Here is a 23,745-nt window from a genome sequence, read left to right as displayed (position 1 = left end):
AGTCACAGTTCCCACCCGCCACCTGCCTCCGCGCAGGCCTGTGGAAACTTGTGGGCGTCCCAGTGGGTGTTCCAACCCCCCTGTAGCATTTCCTGTGGATTCCACCAGGGCTTGGTTCTGGGAGGCAGTGAGGCGGCATGCCCGGGAAATCGCAATCAGATCAGCCAGATGGTCTGCTTGATGATGTCTGTGTCAGACGTATTTATTCTTTCCTTAATGACTCAGAATGAGCCCCATGATCTTGGGGCACTGGCACCCTGGTTTTGAAAGCTTACTCTTACTGCCTCGAGGGAAGGGTTTGGTGGCACCTTCACGCTTCTAGAACTCCAGCTTGGCAGAGTTGTTCTGTCCCAGCTCCCCACGCCCCCAGCCATCCTGACTTTTCCTCTGCCTCCCGTGGGACCCTGTGCGCTACCCCTGCCAGGATATGGGCTTGCTGCACCCCTGGCCTGGGCCACCTCTCCCCCAAACATCCACGCGCTGTGCCCTCACCTCCAAGTCTCGAGTGTCACCTTCCTGACGCCGTTTTCCTTGACCTGTGTCCTCCTACGATTGCTTTAAATTACAGAACGGAGATAAACCCACTCCTTGTCTGTTGCACCTAATTTTCCTCCTTAACGTTACAGCCTTCCAGTGCAGCCTCCCTGCAGCCAGGTGTCTTGGTTCAGGCCATCACAGAATACCATAGGCTGGGTGGCTCAGAAATAGCAGGTTTATTTCTCACACTTGTGGAGGCTGGAGTCCGAGATCAGGGCACCGGCGGGTTTGGCGTCTGGTGGGCTCTCGTCCCAGATCTCCTTGCTGTGTCCCCTTATGGCAGGGAGCCGGGAGGAGCTCCATGGGTCTCTCTCATGAGGGCACCCATCCCCTTCAGGAGGCCCCCACCCTCACGATCTGATCACCCCCCAAAGGCCCCACCTCCTAATGCCATCACAGGGGGTTGGGGTGGGTAGGAGTATAATACGGGGGTTCTAGGGGACTGGAGCTTGGTCTGAGGTAACAGGCATTTTCATCTGTTCTGGTCCTCACAGTAACCTTAGCACTTAGACTATCTGCTGTGAAGATGTTGCTTAACAAGTATTTGTGGAATGCTTCCAGGCCTGCGTGTACCCACCCTTCCTGACTGGGATCTGCTGGGCCAAGTTGGAGGGGTGGTTCGAGGGTCTCTGGAGCCCCTCAGGGTGGACCCAGTGCTTCTGCCAGAGTCACACGGTAGGCAGGCCTCCCGGCCATGCCATCCCACTCCACCAGCTGGACCTGGTCCACACAGGCCCTTTTCTCTCAGGGTTCCTACAGTGAGCCCCGTGGTGATGAGTGTTGCCACACCTGTGCTGTCTGATACGGGCTCGGGGTGGGCAACCGGGGGCAGCTCGACCGGGAGCACCTGCTGGGGATGAGTTTCACCTGCTCTCTGCGAGGCCCTGCAGGGACCCTGGGCAGAGGAGGGCCTGCGAAGGGGCTGGACAGGGAGCAGGCAGACGTGGCCCACAGCACACCCTTGACCTGTCTGCACAGTGGAGGTGACGGGGGGGCGCGAGATGAGGAGTGGGCACAAAGCTCCTCCTGGACCGCACGTCCCCGGGTGCAGTGTCCTCTGCCAGCTCCTCCCCCACCCCAGGCTAGCTCTCTGCTCTTCCCGTTCTGTTCTCGTCTTTGTCCCAGTCTCCCACAGTGGCCCATTCGCGTCACCGGGACAAGACCGTGGGAGGAGGAGACCAGATCAGGGGTTCTCGGGTCAGAGGACTGACACAGGAAGTGCAGAAGACCCCAAATGGAGTCCATTCCACGAAATCGGAGGTTGTGACAACTGCTTGTTTACACTTCCAAGCCTCCGTTTCCTTCTCCGTAAAGCGAGAGTACCGATGCGCGCATCCAGGGATTGAACAGGATCACAGAGGTGAGACCTCCTAACGCCAAGGCAAGACCTCCGAACACCGAGGCTGGGCTAGCAGCGAGCCCAGTCCTCTGTTCTGCTCCCCCGACCCAACTCTGGCCCAGCCCTCTGTGATCCTGCCCCCACCAGCACCACCGAGCCCGCCTGTGTGTGGACCCGCCTTGGGTGGTGAGGAAACGGCCAAGAGCAAGAGCACAGAAAGACGCAGTCTTGGCTCTGGACCTTGGAGATCCTTATCAGGCCGGGAAGCTGGGATACCTACGCCCAAAGCGGGAAGCCCACACCCGCCAGCGCACAGCGGGGGGAATGAAGAAAGGCTGCCAGCACCCTCAGCAGCCAGGGCCAGCGTGTCCTCAGGCCAGGGGGTCCCCGAGCAGCCCCCGGACCCAGCCCCGCCTCCAGAGCGCACGCGGGCAACTAGGAAGGCTGGCCTGCGGTGTTGTCTCGGGGGCAGGGTTCCTACAAGCATCGACTCTGCAAGCCTCCACTGAGCACCTGCTTTTTGTCAGTCCCGGTGGTGGGCAGACACATCCCCACCCCCGGGCAGCTCACAGTATGGGGGTCGAGACACTGATCAGAGGACTCCAGGGTGAGTTCAGTGGGTGAGGCAAGAAGGCCTCCCTGAAGCTGGGGGCTGAAGTGGCGCTCCAGTCCGCGGGCAGGACCCAGCCTGTGGTCGGCGCGCGTGCGTCCGAGGTGACTGCACCGCGTGGTGTATCTGCTCCCCTGTGCACTGAGGGGAGCTGGAGGCGAGGCCTGGCCTCTAGACTTGCTCCGGGCCTGTGGCCCTCGGCCTTGCCAGCCGGTGCAGACCGTCCCCGCCCGCCCGCGGCCCCGCCCACGCGCCCCGCCGCGCTTGCGTCACCGCCCACGCGCCGGCAGCCCCGCCTTCGCGCCCCGCCGCGCCTGCGTCACCGCCCAGCCGGCTGGATCTGGTTCCAGCCGAGCCCGGCCGGCCTGACATGCGCAGTGCGCGGGGGCTGCGGCGGCCAGGAGGCGCCGCGCTCTCGGCTACACTTGGCGGCCGGAGAGCCGGAGGTCAGTGCTCCGGGCCGGGAGGGGGCCGTGGGGGGTTCGGGGGCTCGTCCCGCGGGGCGGGGGCGGCGCCCTGCGGACCGCGGACTCGGGGCGGAGGCCCGGCCTGGGCGCGCTCGCCGCGGAGCGGGCCCGGGCCTCGAACCGCGCCTCGGCCCATACCCCTGCCGCCGAGGCCTAGGGCCCTCTGCCCCCGCGCGAGTTCCGGAACCCCGCGCGTCTTCCCGCTCTGCCGGCAGGCGGCGTCTGCACCGCGCCCCCCGGGCTGTCCCCTCGTGGGGCCCCGCACTCGGGCCTCCGTAGCCGGAGGCCTCCGTGGCCCCGCGAGGCCCGCCCCCGCAGCGTTAAATGTCAGGGCCTGGGGGCGGCACCCGCCCGAGCATTTACCGCTTTGCTTGCGAAATCGCTTGGGTGTGAGGAACTGGTTACTTGGCTCTGTGACGTTTTTTTAATTCATTGTTACACTCAAGAATTCTTGAGAAGTGAGAAAAAAAGCCAGCCAGTAGTTCCCTAGTGTTTTGAAGTGATGGGCGAAATTACATTTAACAACAAGCGAAGTGATGAGGTAGTAACGTGCTTTCTTTTGTCTTTTTCCCCGAACAGTCCTCATTCTGGTGCCTGGAGGGCCGCCGGGTCCCCGAGAGGCCCGGGTGGAGGGGTCCGCACTCGGCCCTGGTCGTGCAGGCTTCTCTCCGAAGGGCCCGGGGCTCGGGAGCCGCTGAGGACGACTGTCCAGAGCCTGCTGGGTCGCCGCGGGGCGAAAACGTGATCGCAAATCCTGTGCAGAAACGTGGGGTTTTGCTTTGAGGGAAGCAGTGTCGGAGTGGGAACCTGGTGCTCGGGCCCACCTCGACTGCGCGGGGAAGAGGTCTTGTACGCATTTCTTAAAATGAGTCTGGTTTTCCTTTAAACGGCAAGATCAGGGCTGCCAAACTAGGAACAACTTCGCTGATTTTTCGGCAGTTGCTGGGAATGACGCCTTCTGCGTGTTGAAAGTTGCTTCTAGACTCCCAGCTCCTGTACTTGACGTTTCAGCCAGCTCTACCGGTGCTGACTGTTCTGCCGGAACAGTGTTTCCAGGTTAAATGCAAAATGCAGCCTGAACCCCTCGCGGGCCTCACGTCTCCAAAGATTAAAGGGCAGCGGACTCGCTCGGGCCCAGGCGGGCGGAGCCGTGGTCTGCGGAGCGCAGCGGCTTCTTGGAACTCTGCCAGTGGAGCCCGGGTGACCTTTGCCTTCCGATAGCTGGGATGGCCCACGTTAGTTAGGCTGTTGACTGAGCAGAGGGCAGCGGGGCTGCAAGCCTGTGTGGGCCTCCCAGTAGTGAAGGTTTCAGGGAGGGTTGAACATTACCCTCTTTCCTTAAAAGCCAAGGAAGGCCCACGGGGCAGTGCACCGCATGGACATCAAAGCTCCTGCAGAGGACGGCTGATGCCGGTGTGCTCCCTGGATGTGGGTGAGATCAGCCTGGAAGCCTGGCTGAGATTCTGGGAAGCGATGAGGTTTGGGGGTTCATGAGGATGCCTGCCCCCTGTAGCTGGGAGGGGCTGTGGGGAGGAAGCGGGCAGGCAGCCTTTCCTGTCCTTAAAAGGCCCTGAAGGCTGGGTGAGGAGCCAGGTTTCCCCCCGTGAGTCAGTAGACGCAGGCGGCTCCCGCTAAACCCGGTGAGAGGACTCGCTGGCCCAGCTCACCGGGGAGCCGGTGGCCTCTGGAGGCGGAGTTGCTCCCAGACTTGGAGCTGACGGTGGGGCCTCACCTCAGCCCTACATGGGAGGGCTGGGGATCTTCCCAACGCCGCGTGTTGTGTGCTCTGCGGCCCCTCTGCTGTATCCCCGGGGACCATGTGGGCCTGCACACAGCGCCCTGGGGGGGCAGGTGCTGGGTGCAGCAGGTTCCCCGTGTCCAGGCCCTGGGCCTCGCGGGGTGGTGCTGACCGTGTGCCTGCCAGCGGGCATGATGCTCACTGCCCCCACTGGCTGACCGGTGGGGGGAGGGGGGCTTGTTTGCATTTTCGTTGCACTTGGCTCTCCTGTGACCACAAGTCCCCGAGGGCTCCCCCATCCCCACGGCTCCTCCCCAGCGTGGGGGGCGGGGGGGGGTCCTGCCTCCCAGCCCTCCCCCAAAGCCCTAGCCTGGCTTTGCTCCCTTGTCCATTCACGGGCAGGAGCAGATGGACGGCCTTTGGAAAGGTAGTGAGTGAAGTAGCATTTGCAGCATCTTAGGATTTTCTGTTTCCAGAAATCGAATCTGATCTTTATAAACAGGGTTTCTGTCTCAGGGGGTTCATACCAGGCCTCCCCTTGGACACGGGTTGGGGCTCACAGTCTGTTCTGGCTGGGACACCACCACCACCACCCCACTCCTGGCCAGAGGAAACCAGAAGGTGGTCCAGCACAACCTTGGGAGGTCCCCGCCCCGCCCCCAGGTCATGCAGGCGGAAGCTCGGGGGCCTTGAAAGGATTTGTCCGGCTGGTCACCGGCTCCCTGGCTTTGGCACCCTAATCTGTGTATCCTGTGTCTTCTGGCTTTTCTCGTGCATGTGGACATAAACGTTCATTTTAATTCTTGGGTCACAAGAGAAGCAGAATGAAAGTTAAGTCTGTGATCCCTGGTGCCCCCAGCCCGCTGAGTGTACCTCCAGGCTCAGAGCCTTGGTTCCGAAGCTGGTCTTTGACAAGAGCCAGTGTCTCCCACCCAGGTGGAGAGCAGGTCCTGCTTGCGGCCAAGGCCGCAGGGTTTGAAAAGTTTAATGTGAAAGACCCTCCCCAGAGCCCTGGCTTGTCTGGGAGGGCCGTCAGTCCATGGCTATGTTGAGACCCCCGAAACCCTCCCCTCTTCCTCTGTAACTGAGGAGGTGGTCTCCTGCAGGATTTGTGGGTGTGTGTAAAGAGGATCTGATGTGTTTGTCTTACTGTCCGAGCCCTGCGCAGAAGAGGCTGGAAGGGCAGGGGTGGGCTTGGGAAAGGGACGCCCTTCCTAGGGAGAGCCCGGGGCCCTGCGAGGTGTCAGAGCTGGAGACTTGGGCTGGGCCTGGCGGCGTCTGAGCGCGGGCTCCGTCTCGCCCGTTCGGGGCTGACTGGGTCTTAGCGTTTCCTTCCACTGTACGTGTTGCCAGTCGATGAGAGCGGCCCCGGGGTAGGGGGCTGCAGGGCGGGGGACAGGGACGTCTCACTGTGTCCCCTCGTGTTCCTGTGCCGGGTGGGTTGATGATGCAAGGAGGCCGTATGCTGTAATCTGGTCTGGTTCCCTCATCTGAAGGCCCTGCAGCGTCCGGATGGAGGGCCCAGCTCTGAGGGCCGCCCAGCCGAGGCAGCCGCTGTCCCTGTCCTCCAGGAGCTCACTTGGTCCGGCCGTGCGCTCCTCGAGGCCAGAGCCCGCGTCTGCTTCCCGCCAGCACCAGCGCCTCTGCAGGGCCAGGACCCACGGCAGCCCTGCGTCCTGTGCTTCCTAAAGTTGTTTGGAATTGTTTTAACCAGGGCACTGCAAATAAAAGAAGGGCAAACAGCACTTTCTGGATCAGCAGAGGTCACTCAGCGTCATGCTTTGGGGGAATGAGCCCCTAAAGAACCCAGCGGTTTGTACCTGCGTTTTGTATTTTTAGGGGTAACTTAAATATCTGTGTCTCCCGTGTTTCTGCTGTGAGTGTGTAGGGAGGCTGGGTGGAGGGCTCGTGGCGTCTGTTGCTGTCCAGGTTTTATAATTTCAAAATACAAAGTTTTATTAAAGTAACGTAGGAAACACTCTCTTGTTCTTTATTTTCGGAAAAGGAAAGAGTAATTGGCTACTGCGAGTAGCGCTCGGTCGCTCAGTCGTGTCTGACTCGGTGAGGCCCCGTGGACTGTGGCCCACCAGGCTCCTCTGTCCCCGGGATTTCCCAGGCAGGGACACAAGTGGGTTACCATTTCCTCCTCTACATTGCGAGTTACCCTTTTGAGTTTTAATAATAGCAGTAACGCATATGGTGAAAGCTCAGTTCTCAGAGTGGAGCAGTGTCCCCTGGGAGCTGCAGACAGGGACGGGGCTTCCTGCCCGGGATGCCCGGCTTCAGACCGGAAGGAAGACTGGGCTGTATGGCCTGGGGAGGCCCCCGGCCTGCAGCCCTGAGCTCTGCGAGAGGAGGCAGGGCTCCAGGCCTTGGCAGTTGTTGGACAGAGAGAGACCTGTGGTTGAGGAGCACCCTGGGCTCTGAGCAGTTCTGGAGAGTTGTGCCCTTTGTGGTGCTGTCCGGCCTGTGGGCAGACAGCCGAGCAGAGGACTGGACTCTGCCGCCCACACACACACACACACACCAGGGCCACTGTGACTGGGACCCCAGCCTTCACGCCGGGGCGAGGTCTCGCCTTACAGCTCAGACCTGGCTCAGGCTCATCCGTTACTGACGAGGACTTTTAACACACCTTTCTAGTCTACTGATTGTGTGGGGTTGGTTGAGGGGTTTCACCCAGACAGAGAATGTGGGTTATGGGCCGGTGGAGAGGTTTCACCTGGACACAGCGTGTGGGTTATGGGCTGGTGGGTGGGGGTGCTGCCTTGCAGCTAGCCGGCCCCCACCCCAGCCTCCCCTGCCCCTATATCAGTGGTCAGCCAGGAGCAGCCCCCTTCCCCCCGAAGTCCCACTTGGGGGGCACGTCCTGCTGGTCCAGCCGAGTCCAGGCACCTGCGGGTGCTGGCGGGGCAGGGGAGCTGGACCCCTGGGCTGTCCTGTTTACAGCAGGAGGCTTCTGGGGCCCATGTGGGTGATGGGCACTGCCGTCCCCCCGCCAGGCCGGCCCACCCCAGGGCCCCTCAGCTCCTGTGAGTTGCTGGAGAGATCTCATCCCCACTCCCAGTGGGGCCACAGCCCCGCCGTGAGGCCTGAGGGGTGGCTTGAGACCAGAGACGGGCCCAGGCAGCTTGGGATCTCTGAGGGTCTAAGGAAGGAGAGCCCGCCAGGCCCGTGCCAATCCGAAGCCATGGTGTAACCCATCAGCATGACATGGCGAGGGCCCCCAGCACGACCCCCACTCAGGCCGTCCCAGCTGACCCTTGCTTGGCCCCTCCTCAGACCCGGGACCCTAAGGGTGGAGAGGCAGACTCCCTGCCCCCTTCCCAAGCATCAGCGCCTCTGAGCGAGAGCCGACAAAGGGTCCAGGCTCCGGTGGGAACCCCTGCGTGTGGTCTGGGAGGCTGAAGTGGTCCAGGCACCCCACACGGTGGGACCTGAGAGGCCCCAGGGAGCTACACTGACTGGCTATCTCCACATGCACACGGAACTCAGGAAAGCCTCCCCTGAGCGTGGCACAGGATCAGGGTGCAGGAGGGCCACAGAGAAGGGACCCTGACCCAGCTATCAGACCCCTCTGCCTTCCCGGGTCTGTGCTGGGCCTGCCAGCCTCCTTGTGGCTGAAGACTCTGCTCCCCGAGGCGGAGGGAAGGGAAGAATGGCTGGAAGAAGCCTATTTGTAACCAGGACCCTTGGCCACCTGAGTGTGGGCAGGGTGCCAGCCCTCCATGTGTACTGATGGAGGAGCAGATGGACCCTTCAGGTCCCCCCACTGCCCCGGCCTCCTGGGATGCCTGGGTCCATGTCCCGCCCTCCCAGATCCATGCTGGCTCACATTCCTGCTGCTGCTCTGCAGTGGGGGCCAGATCCCCTGCCAGCCTCCTTCCTGCACCCCTCCATGGGGACAGCGGTACCTCGGGCCATCACGGGGCCCACGGGGCCCCCCACGAGCCCTCGGGGATAGGCACTCAGCTCCATTCCCGCCAGGTCTCTGATGAGGGCGTCTCCTCTGGCCTGGGGGCAGCAGCCAGCACCCTGTGAGATCAGACGGGTGGCTGGGGCCCCCATGTCCTAGGAGACCCCCTCCTGTCCCTTCCCTGACCTGCCCGACCTGCTGGCCTCCCTTGGGGGTGAGTGTTGGCTCATCCCCAGGACCTTCCCCGGGACTTGAGGCTCAGTGGCCAGTGTGATGCCCGCTATGTGGCTCAGAGGGGCCGGGCTCCCTGCGTCCTTCAGTGTGGGCTTCTCCATGAGCCTGGGGGTATCTTCTAGACCCCAGCCCGCTGCACTTTGGATCTGCAACAGCATACATGGACCTGGAGCCCATCGTGCTGGAATAAACCTCTGTGATTTCACACACGTGGACTCTGCGACACAAGCAGGCAAACAGGAGGATGCAGAGGAGAGGGTGGTGGTTACAGACTCGGAGGCAGGGGTGGGGTGGGCGGCACGAGGGTCAACCCCAGGGGCCAGATGGAAGCGAGTGCTTCCCAGGCGGTGCTAGTGGTAAAGAACCAACCTGCCAGTGCATGAGTCCCTGGGTCGGGAAGATCTCCTGGAGGAGGGCATAGCAAACCACTCCATTACTCTTGCCCAAGAATCCCATGGACAGAGGAGCCTGGCCGCATACAGGCCATAGGATTGCAGAGTCAAGACGCGACTGAAGCAACTTAGGGTCCTCAGAAGCAGGGACTCACATAGTGTTACAAGCCAGTGTTACTCCAGCGAAGAATATGCTGTTTTAAAAATCTGATTTTATTCCATCAGCAGGAGTCTGGCCGTGACTGGTGTTGGTATTTTAGGCACGGATGTGATTCTTAAAGCGCGCACGCGCCCTGGGGCAGCCAGGTCGGGGCCCTGCTGTCCTGTCCTCCGGCTGTTCTGGAACCTGCCCCCACCCCAGGGAAGGCGCCTCCTGTGCCGGTGGGCGGCGTGTCTCACGTCAGGGCTGCCGGGAGTTACAGGGTGCAGCCCTGAAGGTCCACGCAGGCGGGTAAACCCCAGCTGATTCCAGGAGAAGGCGGGAGCAGCTGGAGAGAGCATCTCTCTTGTTTTAGAAGATTCCGGAAGGAGTGGGTGTGGCGTGGGAGCAGAAAGGGTGTCAGGGGTTGGCATCTAGGAGGACCCTGCCTGCCAGAGGCCCCACTGTGCCTCACTTTCTGGTGTGCAGGCTCTGAACACAGGGGTGTGCGGGGGCAGCGCCCAGGGCTCCGGGCCTGCACCCCACTGAAGTCGCCGCGTCAGCTTCCGGGGAGGTCCGGCAGGGCGGGGCAGGGCGGGTTGCATCACAGACCTGGCGCCCCCGCCCCTCCTGCTGCCCTCAGGCCTGGGGGACGGTCCTTGCAGGCACGTGCAGCTCCCCCGGGTCCGGGGCAGAGGGGCCTTGGGGGTCCCAGATCCTGTGCTGCCCCCTTCCAACACCCTCACGGCGGTCCCTGCGCTTTTAGGGGTCTGCATCCGCGTCCCCGTCCCCGGAGGAGCAGAGGGTCCTGGAGAGAAAGCTGAAGAAGGAGCAGAAGAAAGAAGCACGGAGGCGGCTGCGGGAGGCGGGCATCGCTGCGGCTCCAAGCCCTGCAGTCAAGCGCTCAGGGGCCGCGCTGGCCCTGGAGTACCTGTGCAGGTGAGCGGGGTCGGGGCGCTGGGCCTGCATCTCATCAAGAAAACGAGGGTCAAGCAAGCACCGGCCAAGACGACGGTCTCAGGGTTTCCTTGAAAGGCTCAGGGGCACATGGTGGAGGTGGCGTCTCAGTGCCACCGTCGGCCGTCACCCCATCACCACCCCCGTCACCCCCACCCGTCACCCCATCACCCCCACCCCGTCACCCCCACCTGTCACCCCATCACCACCCCCGTCACCCCCACCTGTCACCCCCACCCGTCACCCCATCACCAGCCCCATCACCGCCACCCCCATCACCACCCCCATCACCCCCTCCCCAGTCACCCCGTCACCACCCCCGTAGCCCATCACCACCCCGTCACCCCAAACCCCATCACCCCCACCCCCGTCACCCCATCACCACCCCATCACCCCCACCCCCGTCACCCCGTCACCCCATCACCACCATGTCAGCCATCTCTGTCCTTCTGTGTTCCCACCCTCAGCATCGTTACCACCCCCACCGTCACACACACTGCACGCTTCCCTCCAGGAACTGTTCTTTCATGGGATCCTGGACACCCAGCCAGGAACTGGGGTTGGTGGCCCGGAGCCAGTTCAGAAGCAGGGCTGCTGGGGGGCCCTTGGAGCAGTCTGGGAGGGCAGACAGGCATGCGCACGTGTGCAGAGTGAACCCAGAGGTCGGCCAGGAAGGGCGCCATGCAGACGGTGGGATTCTGGAGCCGCCTTCTTAGAAGGAGCTGCTTTGCCCAGGCTCCCTGGGGCTTGGTATAGGGCAGAATCCTCCCCATCCCTAGACAGGGCTGAGCCCTGGGAGTCAGTTGCAGGGCAGCCATTCTGTTCAACTCCGCTCCCCTCCCCTCTCCTTCCCTTTCTTTTCCCCTCCTTTGGGGAAATGCTAGAGCCTGGGGACCCCGCCCTGGGCCTGGGCAGGGCTAACGCCCCTGTTGGACAGATTGGGGCCTGCATTCCCCCCAGCCCATCAGAGCCGGGCACAAAGTGGGGGCGGGGGGCCTTGGCCCTGCTGGGATTCCTCGCGGGGCGGGGGCACGCTCCCCACTGAGACTTGCCCGCTGCCTGTAGGAAATCCACCTTTAGCTGCCGGTCCTCGCCCTGCAGCGACCACCCTTGACCGTGTGGAGCCCAGGGGGCAGGAGCCACCTGGTGGAGCAGCCTTCCCTGACCCTGGGCCTGGGCTGTTCTCTGCGAGGTGGGGGGGTGCCACTGGGACCAGGCCCCTCGTTTACACCTGGCCCCATCCAGGCGCTTCCCCCTGCAGCAGCAGCCACAGGCTCGGGGCCCACTGGCACTTGGGGGCAGCTCTGAAGGTGGTGGTCCCAGGGAGCGGCTGGTGGACCCACCCTCGATCCCTGGAGGGCCAGCTTCCAGTGGTCGCAGGAGACGCCTCACTCCTGGGCCCTGCCCCATGGGTGGCACCTGAACTGGCCTCTCCTCGTCTGGGAAGAAAGAGCATCCTCAGGGGGCTGCTCACGGGGCGGCGGCCCCTCTGGGAGGCCGGGCCCAGCCCTTGCTGCCCCCCACCCCCCACGCACACGACAGCCAGTGCTTCCTCCCTGCTGACCTCCGGCCTCACTGCAATCACACAGGTCCTTCACCTGCAGGCCCTCCCCCACCGGGGCCCCGGGCACTGGGGCGATGTTCACGTGGCCCTGGTGTGTCTGCGAGCTGCCTCTGGGTTTCTTTGGGGCCCCACACTCCCAAGGCCCCAGCCCAGTGCCCATTGCTCCCCGAGGACAGGGCATCTGGAGCCAGTGAAACGCCCCCAGACCCTGGAGCCACCTCTGGGGCCCCGCTGACCACACGGGCATTGAGTTGACCATCAGGGAGGAGGCACTGTTTTGGGCAGACACCCTGCTTGTCCACGCCAGCAGTGAGGGGACAGGGCCGGTGGAGCCCCAAACCCTCTGACTTCTCAGGAGGGACCCTGAGACGCGAGGGGAAGTGAGGTTTTCAGGGGAGGTGAATGGGCCAGGGCGCAATGGGGGTGGAACCACAGGTTGGGGGCGGGGTGGGTGTTCTTTTTCTTAAAGGCCTATCAGCTGTAGCAGGAGGCAAACCCCTCAGGGAGGAGAACTCTGTAGAGCGGGGGATGTGAGGGGCTGGGCCCCCACAGCGGGCGCGGCCAGCGGGCGGGCGGGCAGCCTTCCCGCGGACCTGCTGGGAAGGCGGCTCGCGGGGGCCCCACCAGAGGGCGCTACGCTGCGGGGACCGCGCCCTCCACCCGAGAGTCGCGTGTCTCTGTGTGACTGTGTCCCCCCGGGAGGGAAGCGCAGGGGAGGGCCCTCCACTGGCCCAGGTGGACGATGAGAGGCGGCTCCTTGATCACCACCATCGGAGAGGTCCCAGGGCAGCGGGGCCCCCTCTGGGTGGCCCACACGGGCCTTCCCCCACCCCCAGTCGTGCCAGCAGAGGAGCGTGAGGGGATGGTGGGGGACCGCTGACTCCCTGGTCTGATGGCCCTTCCTTGGGCCGCTTCTAGGCCGCAGCCGGGCCCACGCGCCCCTGTGGGTGCAGAAGGCTGAGCGGGGCCCTGTCTCGGGTGCACGCGTTACGGGGTTCTGCAGCTGGGGAGTCGCCCTCCGCCCCTCCCATGCAGCCGGCAGCGCCGTGCCCCAGACCTCCATCCGCCTCGGGGCCTCCGTCCCAGCGTTCAGGCCTCCCCTGGGCTCTGGGTCGGCCTGGGGTCTGCCCAGTGTCCTGGTCACCCGGGGGCGAGCACATCCAAGGCCACGGGGACCCCTGCGTGGCCCTCGAGGTCGAGGGGTCCTGGCTGCTCCCTGCCTCCCCTTCCCCATCCTCCAGGTCAGGAAGGCTGTGCCTGCCCCCCTGGTAATCCGGGTGACTCTGCCTCAACCGTGTTTCTAGAAGGAGGACCGAGTTTGTGAAATTCAGGGTATTCTCATTAGAATCATAAAACAGTGGCCACGCAGAGCTGAAAGTGGCCTTGTGCCCCCCTGGGCCTGACATCCCGGCCGAGGGCCACCAGCAGGCAAGCAGAAACCTGGCGGACACCTCTGCGATTCTGCCCCACCCCCACCCCTACCCCGGCTGCCCTCCCTGGCAGGATCCTCTGCAGACGCCCTGGCCCTCATCAGGGAGAGGCCGCCGGCGTTTCCCCTTCGGGACCTGAGCCACTCTGTCCTTGCTCCCCAGCTGGGCCCAGAAGCATGAGGACTGGAGGTTCCAGAAGACAAGGCAGACCTGGCTGCTGCTGCATATGTATGACCGCGATCAGGTGTGGCTCCTCCCCCCGCGGGTGGGGAGGCCTGTACACAGTCAGGGGCCAGGGGAGGTTGGTGCACACCCAGGGGGCTGAGGATGTGGTCAGGTCTCTCTGTGATGGAGGGGGAGGACTGGCTGGCAGCACCTGCTTGGGCCACACTGGACTCAGCCTCCTTCCAGGGGTTTCCGGGGAAGTCCTCCCCTTCCCGTGGCCTGTCTGTTAGCAGGACAAAGAATCATGGAGCTCATGGAGGCCGCGTGGGAGAACCCCGCTGAGCCCTCCGTCTTCCAGAGATGAAACTGGGCTCAGAGGGAGGGACCCCTGGGGGTTGGGGACAGAAGGCTGCCGGCTTTGCCCAGCGGCTGGACTCAGCCATGGGGCTCCCGGCTCCCAGTGCGGGAAGTGGCTGCCACTCCAGGAAGGCCGCGGTCCGTGTGCTTGGAGGTCCTGTCCCCTCTGCCCCGCCACAGCTCCTCCGCGGTGCGCATCTCCGAAGATGGGGCATCCACCAGGCAACGGTCCCACCATCTCTGCAGAACTGTGCTCGCCCGGGACCCGCCCGGCCCCGCGTGCTCACAGAGGGCAGCTGCGTGGCACTCATGTGCCCGGCATGGTGGGCCGGGCGTGGCCGGTCCGCGGTGGCTTGACCCTGATGTCAGTCATGTGACTCGGGGGTGGCTGTCAGGTTTGTTCCTGTAGCGTCTCCTGATTCCTTAAGTGACGGGCGCGTGCCTGGGGGCTGCTTTGAGCTGGGGCAGCTGCCGCGTGTCTCGCACTCCCTGCCCCTCAGTGACCCTGTCCGGAGCCTCTCTGTCTCCTTCCGATGCCTCCCCGCCCCGCCACAACCCCACCGTGGGCTGAGAGTTTCGCATCAGCCTAGACTCGCCCGAATTTGGATGAGCTGTAATCCGTTTATTTGGAGCTGTCCTATCCACCTTGACGAGCATCAGATTCATCCCAGTTATGAGGGGCTCCACCCGTGGGGACGTTGAGGGCCGCCTCTGTGTGCAAGGGACGGGGTGGAGACTTCCGTGGAGGAGGCCCTGCGCTGTGGGGCGGCACGCGGGGTGTAGAGGCTGGAAACGCGCGCCCCTTCCCTGTACCCCTCCCCACTCGCCCCTTCTCAGGTTCTGAAGTCCGTGGGGCGCCAGCCGCTTCTCAGGTGGACCCCAGCCCCTGTTTCAGCCCCGCCCTTGCTCCTGCTTCTAGAAGAGCCGCGCAGCGGCTAGGGGTCGGAAGGGGCTGAGCAGGACTCCTGGGTCTCAGCCTAAACTTCCTCTTCCTGAGACTGGGCACCCTCATCCGTCTCCGCCCCAGAACGCTGTCAGCTTTTTCCTGGAATCTCTTTGTCCTAAGAGAGTTCTGTCTCTAAAAACAATCTACCTACTGTTAGCGGCATTTCAGAGGGCTGACGTCTGCCAGCCCCTGGAGCGTAAGGAGAGCCTGTCCCGGGAATGTCTGGGAGCCTGGACGCCCGGTGTCTCCAAGCTCCACCCGCCGGCCCTGACGACATTCCCGCCCCTTCCAGGTCCCTGACGAGCACTTCCCCGCCCTGCTGGCCTACCTGGAGGGGCTCAGGGGCCGTGCCCGCGAGCTGACGGTGCAGAAGGCGGAGGCGCTGATGCGGGAGCTGGACGAGGCGGGCGCCGTCGCCCTGCCTCCCGGGGGGACCCAGCGTGCCCGGCAGGTGCTGCAGCTGCTCTCCTAGCGGGTGGCTTGGGGGCCCCTGGGCCCAGTGGACCCCAGCGAGGGCAAGGGCCCTGCGCCCTGGAGGGCCCGCCTCTCTCTCTTGATTCCTCGACCAGGGACTCTTTAGAGGGGATGACGAGTTACCTCCTCCACGGTAGAACGAGGTCACTCTGAAATGACCTGGTCTCCCGGTGGCCCGCAGGCTCCCACGGAAGGTGCTTTTTGCGGGAAACGTCTTATCTTTCTACCAGGACTATCCTAGAGGTCAGAGCTGGCCTTTCCTGTCAGCTGCGGCCCATCTGCGTGGGGGTGTGGCCCCCTCCTCCATCTGATGGTCCCTCCTGTGCCTCTGCCTGGCCACCTGCCTGCCTTTGCTGATGGCCGGGCTGGGGTCCATCGTGCCTGCCCCTGGCTGTATTTCAATAAAAACAGGCCCCTGGGGGCCATGGCTCATCATGTGACTCGTTTTCTGCCCAGGGGCGTGAGTGTGGGCTCTGTGGCTCCCTGGGGTGATGTCTGGGGGAGCCCCTCGGGTGGAGCTTCTGACCGTGGGGCTGACATCTGCTCTGCAGCCCACATTTCCAGGCGCCGGCAGGGACCTAGCACTGCCCAGTCCTTGGTCCCCAGTGGAGCGCCCGTGTTCAGGGAGCGGCCGGGCCGCCTCAGACAGTTGGATGGGTGGGGATGGGTGTTGGTCCACTGGGTCTGGTGCTCTGCCCTTGGGTGTGGTCGGCGTCCAGCGATTGCGGACATGCTGCTGGGGCCGGGGGTGAGGTGACTGAGGACCTGAAGCTGTGGTGCTCTGAGCCCTGGGAACCAAGCCCCCAAGATGGGCCACGGGGCATGGAGATCACAGGTGGAGCTCCCACCTGTTCCCCACAAAGATTCATGCCTACTAGAGCTTCAGCCCAGAAACGGGGTTCCCCACCTCTACCACGCAAGGACACCCCTGGGGTCACCGTGGTTCCCAGTCGCGTCCGGGGCCTCTGCCCACCCACCCCCCAATCTCTCCGCTGTGCCCAGGGCGAGGCATGTTCTCTCAGCCCCGAATCCAACGCCTAGGTGTTTCAGACCGACAGGAAGAGGACACAGGACTGCCCTGGTGGTCCAGTGGTGAAGCATCCACCCCGCAATGCGGGGAACGAGGCTTCAATCCCTGGCCGGGGAAACTAAGATCCCACCCACCTCGCAGCAATTAAGCCCTCGAGCCCTGGAGCTCGCTGACTCAAGCAGCCAGCGCACCACCACCAGTTTCCTCCTGACAGGATGGAGGTCCCGCGAGCCATAAGTGAGGCCACCTTGGAAGTCACTGACTTCGCTGAGGTATTCGGGGGAAAAAAGGGAAATTGCCAACTTAAACCTTCAGCTCAGGATGCCATGAGCCGGGGGTCACAGCACAGCCTGACTGGCATGGTTGTCAGCTGCCCTCTGCACCACGCTGTCCCCTGGGACCTGGCCATCGCTCAGGGTGCAGGTATGGGAGGCCACGGGACATTCTGTCTCCCTGGAGCCCCTGACCCTCCAGCCTCAGGCCTGCTGGGGCTCCCTGGTGGGACTCGGCCAGGGTACTTTCGGCAGGAAGTCCAATGTTCCTGAGTCTGAGGCTCCGCCAGCCTCGGGGCGGGGTGGGGGGGGCGGTGACTAGGATCAGGACTGAAGCCAGCAGCCTCCACCCCACGCCCAGGGCCTCAGGTCCTAGAGACATGGGGCTGGAAAGTACGTGTGAGCCCCATGCCACCAGACACATGTGCCCCACCCCCACCCGGACACGTGTGCCCGAGCGAGCTCGAGTTAAAAGCCGTCATGATGCCTACAAATTAGGAACACTTTAAGTTAGTGGCTCAGTTGGTGAGGAATCCACCTGCAATGCAGGCGACCTGGGTTCAATCCCTGGGTCAGGAAGATCCCCTGGACAAGGGAACGGCACCCACTCCAGTATTCTTGCCTGGAGAATTCCATGGACAGAGGACCAGGTGGGCTACAGTCCGTGAGATCGCACAGAGTCGGACACCACTGTGCGACCGACTTCCTTTATTTTTAAGTTCTGGAGAAAAACGAAATGCACGCAGTCGTGGGGTTTGGAAATCAGAGCCGGTCCTCACGATTCCTGACCCTGGAGGAGGTTCAGCGACTGGGGGGAACCAAGCCCATTTCCGAGAGGAACCGCCCAGGGCCCCCCCCCCCCCGCACTGGTGAGCAGTGCGCCTATTACTGATTTGACGGCAGGCAGGTGGGGACCGCTGCCCTCGGCTCCCCTGGTTTCCAGGAGCACAGGGCACTGGCCTGGGGTCAGTGGGGCAATGAAAGCCCAACCCAGCCAAGTAAAGAGACAAATCCAGAGAAGAGAAGGACTCGGCGGCCCTCCACCCTCCCCTCCCCAGGCCCACTGGCACCGGTGCACCCACGCGCGGCGCCCGCAGCCCCGCCCAGATTCTCCGGAAGCTTCTCCCTCCCCGCCTCTCCCCCCAAGATCTGTGTGCTGACCGCTGTGTCCTGGGTCGTTCCATTTGAACCTCTGGAGGGAAACGCGCCTTGTCACCCAGTTTCTCACCCCGCCCCTGTCCTGCTCACCAGCTCACGCCCCGAGGGCAGCCTCCCCATGTGGTCACCGACACTCCGTGCGGGAAGGCCCTACGGCCCCAGCCGGGAACCAGGACCCCATGCCTCCCTCGGTCCTGTCGGTTCAGTCGGTGAGCTCTGAGCTCCAGGAGGGCGGAAACCATGCCTTGATTGCCTGTGTCCCACTCGCAGAGGTGGTGTTGGGCAGGCAGGGCTGTGATCTCAGCTGACCTCCTGCATGCCGCCCCCTACTCCTTGACCCTCAGAGTGCGGCCTCCACCGAGAGATCAAGAGCTGGCTCGTGGGGAGGGCCCTGGGGGATTGTAGGTCAAGAGCTCTCGGAGGAGGCCTCTCTGCAGACTCCTACGACCCGTCCCACCCCAGCCTGGCTGACCCACTCTGGGCAGCAGCTCTCCCTCGACTGGCCCACGGCCCACAGGGCACCCAGGAGCCCTGAGAACAGGGTAGGGTCTGCAGGGGTCCTGGTGGGCCCAGGGCCTGGTGCGATGCGGAGCAAGCCGGGAACGCTGGTCCGAGGTTGGCCTCTGGGTGGACGTCGCCATGGGGCCCAGCAGCCCTGCCTATCTCCCTGTACCCCAAGTTCAGGTGGGTGACACCCCTGTGCCTGGCAGGTGTTGGCTGGTGATGCGGGCCCTGCTGGGGAACCGGATGAGGGCCAGTGGGGAGGGGAACATGGGAGAGGGTGCAGCAGGAAGCCCGAGGTGCCTGTGGGAATGTGGGGGTGTGGCACCTGTTGAGGGGTTCCCGGAGGGCTGGCAGGGGACCTGGTGTAGACAGAGGCAGCAGCAATGCCCAGGGTCTGGGGGCGGACTGGGAGGGGACCCAGCTCTGCCCTGGGCTGTGGGGCCTGGGAGCTGGAGAGGAGAGCCATGCTGGGAGGGGCCCTCGGGCTGTGGGGGGGGGCACCCCATCCCCCACGGTGCCCAGATGAGGCTCCCTGGCCCGGGACACACAGCCCGTGGTGGCTGCAGAGAGGCTGGTGAGGGCCTGCGTGTCTGTCCGTCCGTCCTGTCTCCATCACCCACAAGCCAGAGCAACTCAGCTTCCCCCTGACCCCAACCCCAGGGCCCTGGGAGTGTGTCACACAGCCCAGGCCTCTGCGGTCAGCGCCCCTGCAGCCTGGGCATGGCGCACAGCACCTGAGCGGACGGCCGCGCGGTGAAGGCAGGGGCGGGCGTGGTGTCCAGGGCAGCGACGCTGAGGCCGGGCGGGGGCAGCAGGCGGTACCTCTGCAGGAGGCCCGCGAACAGGAGGAACAGCTCCGACCTGGCCAGGCTCTCCCCCACGCAGACGCGGCGGCCTGCGGGGAGACGGGGCGCCGGTGGGTCCCAGAGGCCGTGGGGAAGCCCCGAGGCTGGGGCCCTGAGCTCCGAGGCCCCGGGGACAAGGCCACCGCCGGTGGGGGCTGCAGTACCTGCGGAGAAAGGCAGGAAGGCCGGCCGCTTGACGAAGCGCCCGTTGGCGTCCAGGAAGTGGCCCGGGTTGAACTGGCGGGGCGTCTCCCACTGCGTCTCGTCCAGGAGCACGGAGTTCAGTAGGGCCAGCACGGGTGTGCCCTGTGGGGGCGCCAGGTGAGTGGCGGGGCTGGCTGCTCTCCGCAGACCGGGAGCACGGGAAGCCCTGCTCAGCGTCTGTGTCCCTGCGACCCCATCCCAGCCCCATCTACAGCGGCCGAGAGCAGAGGGGGCAGGGTCTGGGGCGGCGGGGGCCTGGCCCTCGCACCTTGGGGAGCAGGTAGGGGCCCAGCTGGGTGTTGGCGATCGTGCACCGCGGCGCGTGGGGCAGCAGCGTGATGAAGCGCTGCACTTCGTGCAGCACGGCGTTAGTGTAGGGCAGGGCGTGCACGTCCTCTGGCCGCGGGAGCCGCGCGGGCCCCAGCACGCGGTCCAGCTCCTCCTGCACACGGCCTGTGGGCGAGACAGAGGGCCAGCATGCCGGGGCCCCACCCTGTGCCCCGGGCCCCGCCCCGCTGCGACCCCGGCCCCATCCCCCTGCGCCCAGGGCCGAGCGGAGACGCGCCCCCCGGCTCACTCTGCACGCGCGGGTGCTTGCCCATCAGGAGGGCGGCCCACTGCAGCGTGGCGGCGGTGGTCTCCGTGCCGGCCATGACCATGTCCAGGACACAGGCCACCACGTTGGCCTCGGTAAACAGGCCCTCGGGGTCTTTCCCCTGCAGAAGTGGGCGGGGCCGTGCTCAGCTGGAGGCAGGCTCCATGGAACCCCCAAGAAGCCAGCCCCCAGCTCGAGAAAGTCGTCCAAGACAGGAGCCTCCTACGTCGCGGGCTCATGCGGCCTCGCAGCCACCCCGCTTCTCAGGTGAGGTGACCGAGGCTCAGAGGGGCCCGGCCAGGGGGTGGAGGGTCCATCCCCAGCCCCTCTCCCCGAGGCGGGGCCCCAAGATTCCCCCCTCCCGCGGCATCTTGGGCGGGGGCGGGTCTCGCCCACACCTGGCCCTGCTGGATCAGGGCGTCCAGGTAGCTCTGCTCTGGCCCTCGCGGGGGTGTGCGGTGCCGCCGCGCCTCCAGGAGGGCCCTCAGGATGGCCCGCACCTCCTCGATCTTGCGCAGGACCGGCCGGTGCAGCTGGAGGAGGGCCCCGAGCCGTGGGTAGAGGTTGAAGAGCTGGGGGCGGGCAGGGCCGCGCGGTGAGGGCTGAGGGCGGGCCATCCGCCCAGAGGTGAGGCCACCTGTGCGGACCGGCAGCGCCCCAGGCTCCTGGCAGAGGTGCCACCCTCCCTCTCCCTCCCCGTGGGACCGGCAGCCCCGGGCGCGGAGGAAAGCCTCCACCTGGGTGCGCGGAGGAGGGGCCAACTGACAGGTAACACACCCGGGGTCCTTGCAAGTCACAGCAGGCGGCTGTCACCGTGGCTCCCCCTCCACACCCCCCAAAGAGGGGGAGAGGGAGGCGGGGCTGGCCGCTGCCTTGGAAGTCACTGACTTCGCTGAGTTATTCGGGGGAAAAAAGGGAAATTGCCAACTTCAGAGCTTCAGCTCAGGACACTGTGAGCCGGGGGTCACAGCACAGCCTGACTGGCACGGTTGTCAGCTGCCCTCTGCACCACGCTGTCCCCCGGGACCTGGCCATCGCTCAGGGTGCAGGTATGGGAGGCCACGGGACATTCTGTCTCCCTGGAGCCCCTGACCCTCCAGCCTCAGGCCTGCTGGGGCTCCCTGGTGGGACTCGGCCAGGGTACTTTCAGCAGGAATTCCAATGTTCCTGAGTCTGAGGCTCCGCCAGCCTCGGGGGGTGACTAGGATCAGGACTGAAGCCAGCAGCCTCCGCCCCACGCCCAGGGCCTCAGGTCCTGGAGAGATGGGGCTGGAAAGTACGTTTGAGCCCCATGCCACCAGACACACGTGCCCCGCCCCAACCCAGGCACGCGTGCCCGAGCAAGTTAAGAGTTAAAACCAGTCATGGTGCCTACAAATTAGGAACACTTTAAGTTAGTGGCTCAGTTGGTGAGGAATCCGCCTGCAATACAGGCAACCCGGGTTCTATCCCTGGGTCAGGAAGATCCCCTGGACAAGGGAACGGCACCCACTCCAGTATTCTTGCCTGGAGAATTCCATGGACAGAGGACCAGGTGGGCTACAGTCCGTGAGATCGCACAGAGTCGGACACCACTGTGCGACCGACTTCCTTTATTTTTAAGTTCTGGAGAAAAACGAAATGCACGCAGTCGTGGGGTTTGGAAATCAGAGCCAGTCCTCACGATTCCTGACCCTGGAGGAGGTTCAGCGACTGGGGGGAACCAAGCCCATTTCCGAGAGGAACCGCCCAGGGCCCCCCTACCACCCGCACTGGTGAGCAGTGCGTCTATTACTGAGGGGATGGTGGGCAGGTGGGGACCGCTGCCCTCGGCTCCCCTGGTTTCCAGGAGTGCAGGGCACTGGCCTGGAGTCACGTGGCCGGTGAAGCTTGGAGCCTCTCCCTGCCGCCACCTCGCTCCCTGCACCCCCCCCCAGGCTAGAACATCGACCTCTCACCTGCACACTCGGCTTCCCCAGGAGGACCATGACCTCATCAACGAGGCCCAGCAGGGACAGGAACACAGGATCCCGGTAGTCGAACCGCTGGCCGAAGAGGAGCGTGAAGGTGATGTTGGAGGGAGCCCAGCGGAGCAGGGCCAGCGGGAAGGGCCGGCCTGCGGGTGGAGAGCGGCTTCAGGGCTGCGGGATGCGCGGGGTGGAGGCGCCCCGGCCCCCACTCACCTTCGTAGCTGTCCAGCTGCGCCGTGAGGCACCTCAGCTCCTGCAAGACCTTGTTGGCCACGGGCGCCCTCCCCACACCCAGGCCGTGGAGGGCACGTACGGTGAGCTGGCGGGCGGCCCGCCAGCGTGGGCCTGAAGAGAAGAAGACGCCTGCGGGCCGCACATGCCCGACGGTGAGCGGCCCTGGGGCAGGGTCCCAGCGGACCCTCAGGCCCCCCAAGACCCCAGCCCCCACCTCCAGCTGGCTTGGCCGGGCCTGTCCATCGGTGTGCCCTGCCCCCATTGCTCTGGGCCTGCCAGGTGGGCACCCTGGTGCTCCCCCTGGGCCTCCCAGGAGCACTCACCCGTGCCACAGAGAGGGACAGGCCCTGCCGGCCCCACGCATGCGGGCACCCTCCTCCCGCACACACCTACCCCCGCCTCCATTGATGAGCTGGAAGATGGCAATGGGGGGCCGGCCAGCCAGCTCCTGCCTGGTGCCCACCAGGGCCTCCTTCACCGCCTCGTAGCCGGTCAGCACCACCGTCTTCTGGTGCCCAAGATGCACAGTGAACACCGGCCCGTACTGTTTGCCGAGCTGGTGGGGAGAGGCAGGGTCCATCTGCTGTCCCACCCCCAGGTCCCTGGGGTCCCTCACGCCCCTCCGGTCCCCTCTGTCCTCACCACTCGCCCGCCCATTCTGCAGATGGGCAGACTGAGGCCCGGGGGTGGGCAGCGAGTCTCTGTGGATCGCACGGTGCAGCAGGGCCAGCTGCTGCTGTCTGCCGGCAGCTCTGGCCCCAGCCCGCGGACGGCGGCCTCCAGGGCCCCGTGGACCCACCTGCATCAGCGCCTCGTCCTGCTGTGCCCCCCGCAGCAAGTGGAGGTTCCCGACGAGGGGCAGGGGGCGCGGCCCCGGGGGCCAGCAGGGGGCCGGGGCTGGGGCAGCGGCCCGGGCGCAGAGCAGCCCCCAGAGCACCAGCAGCGCCAGCAGCGCCAGGAGCAGCAGGGCCATGAGTCTGGCGGGTGGCGGGCAGCTCCCCTCCCGGGTGCCGCCTGCCCTGCACCTTATGGGCCTCACGGGAGGGCGTGCCGGCACCCCACCCTCCCGCCACCCCACCACCCCGAGAATGTGGAAGGAGCAGTTTGCAGGGACAGCCAGGCACTTAAAGCGACAGGCGCGCGAGGATTGTGGGGGCCAGTCTGTGCCAGGGGGTGGGGGACCGTCCGGGGGGCTGGCGTCCAGTTGGGCCCTCGGGGCCTCCTCGGCCCTCGCCTTGTTGGGAGGACACAGCGCAGTGACCATCTGCCCCCCAAAGGATCTGCTTCTGTCCCGTCTCCCCACCAGAACCAGGGGTCCAGGGCCTTGGGCTCCACCCTCCCCAGGCTCTGAGCCTCCCTCCCCGGAAGCCCTGTGGGCCCCCAAGCCCACCAGCGCCTGCGTCCATCCAGCACCTCTGTGCCTGGGCCAGGGTGGGTATCAGGTCTACATGGCCAGCGCCCCGAATGCCAGGGCTCCAGAGCCTGACAGCAAGCTTGCCAGAGTGGCGGTGTGCCCCTTGGGGGCTGTGGGAGCCCGGCCCCCGAGCAGACGGCACTGGCCTCCCCGGGACAGGGTGGGCGTGAGGGCATGTCGGCTGCACAGAGAAGCCCAGCCTGCAGGCAAGGTGCCTGGGGTGGCAGGTGCTGGGTTTATGAGCCCTGTCTGTCTGGGCTGCACTCTGCTCCAAA

The 23,745-nt window shown here is 65.0% G+C and overlaps 2 protein-coding genes across 11 annotated transcripts in view; one reads left to right on the top strand and one right to left on the bottom strand.

Annotated features, from left to right (window-relative positions):
• C24H7orf50 (chromosome 24 C7orf50 homolog) overlaps window positions 1–15,697 on the top strand; it is a 69,706-nt gene extending 54,009 nt beyond the window's left edge. For 7 of the 10 annotated variants that reach the window (XM_044936107.2, XM_044936108.2, XM_025275047.3 and 4 more), the window contains 2 exons: window positions 10,139–10,311; window positions 15,084–15,697. In XM_044936107.2, coding sequence (XP_044792042.2) covers window positions 10,139–10,311; window positions 15,084–15,263 — 353 coding nt within the window. In that variant the 3' untranslated portion in view covers window positions 15,264–15,697. Of the gene's footprint in view, window positions 1–1,975; window positions 2,484–10,138; window positions 10,312–13,485; window positions 13,568–15,083 lie in introns of those variants that run through there. The other 3 variants (XM_025275044.3, XM_044936104.2, XM_044936106.2) reach the window with 2 other exon arrangements.
• Window positions 15,698–18,927: 3,230 nt separating this feature from the next.
• On the bottom strand, window positions 18,928–23,745 carry LOC102400326 (cytochrome P450 2W1). Its single transcript, XM_044936377.2, has 8 exons — window positions 22,450–23,745; window positions 22,036–22,185; window positions 21,811–21,968; window positions 20,272–20,445; window positions 19,856–19,994; window positions 19,547–19,731; window positions 19,239–19,380; window positions 18,928–19,124 (listed from the first exon to the last, which is right to left on the bottom strand). The coding sequence occupies exons 1-8, from the start codon at window positions 23,318–23,320 to the stop codon at window positions 18,928–18,930; spliced, it is 2,016 nt and encodes a 671-aa protein (XP_044792312.2). The 5' UTR covers window positions 23,321–23,745.

The sequence above is a fragment of the Bubalus bubalis genome, chromosome 24 (assembly GCF_019923935.1).
Source record: "Bubalus bubalis isolate 160015118507 breed Murrah chromosome 24, NDDB_SH_1, whole genome shotgun sequence".
Classification (NCBI taxonomy): Eukaryota; Metazoa; Chordata; class Mammalia; order Artiodactyla; family Bovidae; genus Bubalus; species Bubalus bubalis.
Note: the sequence above shows the minus strand (reverse complement) of the source record. Positions and strands in the feature narration are given on the sequence as shown.

What these genes read in the sequence shown, in the direction of transcription:
- LOC102400326 (XM_044936377.2), bottom strand. Translation starts at nt 23,320, where the DNA reads ATGGTCACTGCGCTGTGTCCTCCCAACAAGGCGAGGGCCGAGGAGGCC. An exon ending in GCTCATCAATGGAGGCGGGG is followed by an intron (nt 22,186 to 22,449) that starts GTAGGTGTGTGC and finishes TGCGGCCCGCAG; the next exon opens with GCGTCTTCTTCTCTTCAGGC. An exon ending in CTTCCTGCCTTTCTCCGCAG is followed by an intron (nt 19,125 to 19,238) that starts GTACTGCAGCCC and finishes GTCTCCCCGCAG; the next exon opens with GCCGCCGCGTCTGCGTGGGG.